Genomic DNA, 6,188 nt, shown 5'->3' with positions numbered 1-6,188 from the left:
GGACACTGTTTGCGACTTTGCCAAAATTGATGCGGATATCCACCCCACCATCCTCAAGAAATTTGACCTTCCACCACTTGAACCTGTGCCAATGCCAACCGAAGGCTTTGAAGAAAGATCATTAGGCGCAACAAACTATCCTGAACTTAGGATAATTTTCAAACGGAAGACAGACAACGTCAAATACTTCATTCCAATAAAAGCTATCCACCGTCTGCCCAAGAAGCAACTTGACATCTGCAAGACCGCAGCAGAAAGATCAAGACACACTACTGCTGAAGTCAAGTTTGAAATTTCCAGAAGAATCACTTGGCTGGAAAATGTTAGGAAATTTTGGTGCATTTTGATCAAGTTCCTCAAACTTGATAACTGAACCGGAGTTAAAGAGGTCACTTAGGGGAAATTCTTGAATCATAAAAAGTGACCCTCTTTAACTCAACTACCACAACCTTCACTTTACTACCGCAACGGTTCAGCTCCCGCAGCCAATTCAGCATCCGAAGTCAATTCTACAACTATAACGCAACCGTTCTCCTTCAGCAACCATCTCAGCATCCGGAGTCATCAAGTCTTCAGCATCCGCAGTCTTAGTTATTTCTTTTACTTATCCTATGTAATGTACTCTATTATCCAGCATGCCTTGCACGGCTGCCTATAGAGTAGTTTATTTCTAAATCTCTATAAATAGAGACTCTTTCTTATGTATTCAGTGGGTGAAAAGTGTGATATGAGTGTGTGAACTCTTAACTTCTTAATACACAAAATTTCTCCTTTAATCATCTATCTTATCTTCTTCATTTCTCTATCTTATTATTACTCTTCACACTCAAACTGCTACTGGAACATAACCTCTCTTCGGAGCAAGTCTTCTAAGACTTAATCACTAAACTTGATCTCGCTTATTAACTTGGAGTGAATGCATTTTAACTTGGAGTGAATGCATTCCTTGTTATTAATCAGTTTAAGTGTATTCTTGATATAACAACTGTTGTCATTTATATTTCTTTACTTTTCGCAACTAACTATGTAACTATGTAACTATATTATTGTTGAGCTTTTAGATCCTTTGAGATTAACTCTATTCGGCAATATACTTGTTCTAACGTTTGTTCAAGTGTGTCTCCAAGTTTTTCTCTCAACAATTGCCGAAAAAGAACTTATGTATTCATCATGAATGCATTCTTTAAGAATATTATCCATACATGTAAAAGAAAGGGCGAGTACTGAGTTTTATCAATAGAAAAAGAAGAAGGGCTTTTAAGATAGTCATTTTTTTTCTTTTTTTGTCATTGGATTCTGTTAGAACATATATAAGTGTATAAAAATGTATAAGTCCATTATTTTGTATGAATATATATGAATTTGTATTTTAGTCCTTATTTCTACGAACATATAAAAAATGTTGTATTATTTTTTATTTGTGGTTTAAGAATGGTGTTATTCTCAAAGATGTCCATTATGTTAGAATATATTTTGATCATAATATGTATTCTATAAGAATGTGCATTCTATCATAATATGCATTCTTTTTTAAATCTAGTCCGAAATTTCCTAGAAAATCAGATTTTGAAAATTAAAAAAGAAAATCCATTATCCCTTAAAATCTGAAATTTTCTTTTTAAAAACTAGTTTAAATGACTAAAATAGCCTTACAATGATATTAGTGATATTATATTGTACATGTTTTCCATTTTAATATCATGCACCCTAAATTAAATCCTTTCAATTTTTTTTCATCCAATGGTTCAGAGTCATTCCTACGACCACATAATATTTCTTGTCTACATTATAACTTTTATATATATATATATATGCACCCTAAATCAAATCCTTTCAATTTTTTTCATCCATTTGTTCAGAGTTATTTCTACGACCACATAATATTTCTTGTCTATATTATAACTTAGCCATATATATATATATATATATATATATATATATATATATATATATATATATATATATATATATATATATATATATATATAGATAGAGGTTCAAATGTTTTTAACAAATAACCTAACCCTATATATAAATATATATATATATATATATATATATATATATATATATATATAAACCTGCAACAATTGCGCAGTTAGTAAATCAATTACAAGTCCTAACACGTATTGTAATTTACATTTTTAGTAAATGACTGTAATATTCTAGTTGCAAAAAGAATCCCATGTGAACAGAGACATACTTGCCCTATCGGTTATGAGGTGGAAATCCATAAATAATTAAGGTTACAATTTCACACTTGGGCTTCACCTTTCTGGGAAACTGCTCGGGCCTTGTCTTATTCCGGTGACCAAATCGAATCCAAAGAAACTCCAAATCGACCTCTCGCTTTCGCTTAATATCTGACAAAACTGTCAATCTTATTATCACGGTTTGAGTGTTTGAGAGGAACGTTAGCATAATAATAAATATATTATTATAAGCTATTTTTGTATTTGTAGTTTATTTAACCATTTAGCCAGTTTAACCCTCGATAGCTTTTATATGTAGTTATATTTCCTTTTTATTATTATTATTTGTCGGACATCACAAATATCATTATTTGACTTGTTTGAGTGTTTGAGAGGAATGTTACCAAAATAAAAAAATAATGAGCTATTTTGGTATTTGCAGTTTATTTAACCATTTACCGAGTTTAACCCTCATAGCTTTTATATATCCACTAGGCGAATCCCCGCGCGTTGCGCGATAATAGAATTATATAGTTAAAATAATAACTTTTACCAAATTATTATTTAATATTTCTACTTTGAAACAAAATGTTAGTACTAAAGCAAACATATAATTACCATATTAGTTTTATTAAACATTATAGTTTAATTTTTAAGTCATTATGATATATACAACTATTTGATAATTTTATAAATCATTTAAAATTATGTAAATTATATATCAAATGAATTATAATATAACGGGTAACAAAACGTATGAATAAAAATATAAACTGCAACTTTAAAAACATAAAAATAGAAAAACATCTATTATAACATTTGTATTAAAAAAGATATATATACAACAAATAATAAAAAAATATGAAAAATAAAAACTATAACTTTTAATAACATAAAAACACTAAAACATCTATTATAACATTTATATTAACTCTTCATATTTAAATCACAAATCTATTCAAATACATTAATGTTTTTAATAAGCAAAACTTTACAATCTTAAAAAAGAAAGGAAAACAAAAAGTTATTAGTGATTACTAATTAATAATCATAAGTTAAATTTTTTTTTGAGTTGTAACTAATAAATATACATAATTTAGAAAACTCTTGAGTTGTAGTGTGAGTTTCAAATGAATGCGGTACTTGGAAATGTGTATTTATTATTATTATTATTATTATTATTATTATTATTATTATTATTATTATTATTATTATTATATTCGTCTAAATAATTGGTTTTATTGCATCATTTTAATCCCTTCAATTATTAAACATAAAGATATTTAATTATAAATTTATAACATACATAGGTGCATATACATGTTAAACAAATCACATATAATATATATATTTTCGTAAATGACATATGTAATTCTTGTCGTAATAATATGGATAAATTACTTTCATATAAAAAACATATCATGATAAGTCTATCATAATTACATATCAAATGTTAAAAATTATGTTATCTTTTCAATATTGTCTTTTAAATATGTTGTGTAGGATAACCCAACAAAAAATAATAGAAAATAAACATAATCAGAATAGAAAAAATACAATCAAATAAATAAGAGCATTAGGTGGTTGAATATATAAATAAAGATGCTACATAAACATACATTTAAATCAAAAGAAAAAACTAAAATTCATCAACTTTGCTCAACAAAAAAAAAAAAAAAAAAAAAAAAAAAAAAACCTATATCTGTTTTCTGAATCTTCTTTCTTCATTTAACACCATTCAACCATAGAAATTTGATGACAATTCTTCACTAACCTGCAATCAAAATATTTTTCTTGAAAAAGAAGAATCAGAAAGATATTCCAAGCAAAACATTGATGTTTGGAGAGTTACATTCAAAATTGAGTAATACATACAAATCACATATAACGATTAAATAAGAAACTGAATATAAAGAAACAATAGAAAATCTTCATTTGTTTTGGTTGAAAGATATTCGAAGCAAAACATTGATGTTATGACATCCTTCTTACATGTATGATTATATATAACACAAAAGACACAAAAGATTGAACTTTTTATAGTAAACTTTTCACTAAATGCTAATAAAATATAATATAAGTTATAAAAGTTTTGAGTGTTAAATCATAATTAAGAAAACTTTTGAGATGCATTAGTTAAAAAAAAAAGGGTTTTAAATAAATATGGTTTGAGGAAGTTAAAAAATGAGAGTTTCAAATGCATGAAATTCAAGAAAAAATGTTACCTTTATAAGTATATATATGATATGATATATATATATATATATATATATATATATATATATATATATATATATATATATATATATATATATATATATATATATATATAAACCATTTAGGGCATCACAATGCAAGTAGCATAATAGTTATGAGGTGATGATTATGATTGAATAAGATATGAATGAGTTGAATGAGATGGTGATTATGATTAAATAAGATATGAATGGAGTGTGGATGATACATTGAATTAATGGTTCAATAGAAGGAATAAATAGATGATGACCATTGAATAAGAGTATAATGAGTTGTGGATGTTTTTGTTTAGACGTTTAATGAACGATGTTTTTGTATATGTGTCTAATAGATGATGTGAATCAATTGATATATATATATATATATATATATATATATATATATATATATATATATATATATATATATATAATTCAATGCATTGTAGCTATTTTGATACTTCATTAAATTTTCTTTCAATAGTATCTCTACTGTGTTCTCTTTATTTTGTGGCATACACATTGAATCTAGCAACATTTACATGAAATAATGACTTTGATTGTAAATTAAAATAACATTTGTAATAAATGAACAACCTAAAAATTAATATCCGAATGTATTACAATTTAAAACAACTATAATTTTAGTTGCATGTAAAGAACATAAACAAAGAAAAAAAAAAGTATCCTCAAGAATAGAGCTGATCATGTTAATAGTGTAGGGAGGAGTCGTGTCATCTGGTTCTAAATCAAATTTAAAGGGATGTTCTCCTCAAATAATTAAGGATGTTGAGCTCCATCGCAACCACTAGAACCACATGAGTTTCGATGTTCTTCTCGCTCAACGAGGTGAACGTCTTCTGGGAAGTTGAGCTTGGCTTTACTCCCTCTAAAATTCAGAGCAGCGTCATCGTAAGCTCGAGCAGCAGCAATGGCAGTGTTGAAAGTGCCTAACCAAACTCTGCTAGCCTTGTTAGGATCGCGTATCTCAGCAGCCCATTTTCCCCAAGGCCTACGTCTCACTCCTCGGTACTTTCTTTTGGGCTGTTGTTCGTCTTCTCTCGGGGTTTTTGTTGCTGCTTCTACGCCATCAGCGACACCATGTTGATCATGAGCAATAATGGAGTCTTGAGTCATTACATGAACGTCCTCCTCACGTCCTCTCTTTCCTGCTCGGCCGCTGCAACCACCGCCAGCCACCACATGTGAAAGCGCAGAAACCATTGCTGACATCTCCTCCTCCCTACTACCACCGTAGCCACCGAACATTGGACCCAACATCTCCTCCAAAGTCAGCCGACTGTTGTCATCGTCATCGACCATAATATGGTTGACCATGCACATGCTTTCATGATCCATTGGTGAAGTGAATCGGTGGCTTACCCAACGATACTTGGAGGTTATATATATGACTTTTGAGGTCGGCTAGCCGTGTTACAACCCAACTCTGTCCATCAAGTAGTTTATTTATTCAAGGCAGCTAATACTAAAATAATATTTTTCTATCCCTATCCACACTTCCTCAATGAGAAAACTACGTACAGCTTTTTTTTTTTTTTTTAATATTTTAAGCTGTACCAAAAAGTCTAAATATGTTTCGAGAAAAGATTATTTCACGTAAAAGTTAGATTTAAACTAGTGAAATCCAACCAGCTATTATGAGTTATAAAATGAGAATCTATTTAATGTTTTAATGAAATTATTTATCAATAAACCTGCTTAACTATATTTTCGTGTCTATTTTAATAAAAAGTTAGTTTGT

At 28.6% G+C, this 6,188-nt stretch overlaps 1 protein-coding gene across 1 annotated transcript; it reads right to left on the bottom strand.

Annotated features, from left to right (window-relative positions):
- Positions 1 to 5,011: 5,011 nt before the first annotated feature.
- On the bottom strand, positions 5,012 to 5,849 carry LOC111882484 (ethylene-responsive transcription factor ERF110). Its single transcript, XM_023878852.3, has one exon. The coding sequence runs from the start codon at positions 5,783 to 5,785 to the stop codon at positions 5,207 to 5,209; it is 579 nt and encodes a 192-aa protein (XP_023734620.1). The 5' UTR covers positions 5,786 to 5,849; the 3' UTR covers positions 5,012 to 5,206.
- Positions 5,850 to 6,188: the final 339 nt, after the last annotated feature.

The sequence above is a fragment of the Lactuca sativa genome, chromosome 4, assembly GCF_002870075.4.
Source record: "Lactuca sativa cultivar Salinas chromosome 4, Lsat_Salinas_v11, whole genome shotgun sequence".
Classification (NCBI taxonomy): domain Eukaryota; kingdom Viridiplantae; phylum Streptophyta; class Magnoliopsida; order Asterales; family Asteraceae; genus Lactuca; species Lactuca sativa.
This window is presented reverse-complemented; position numbering and strand designations above follow the sequence as displayed.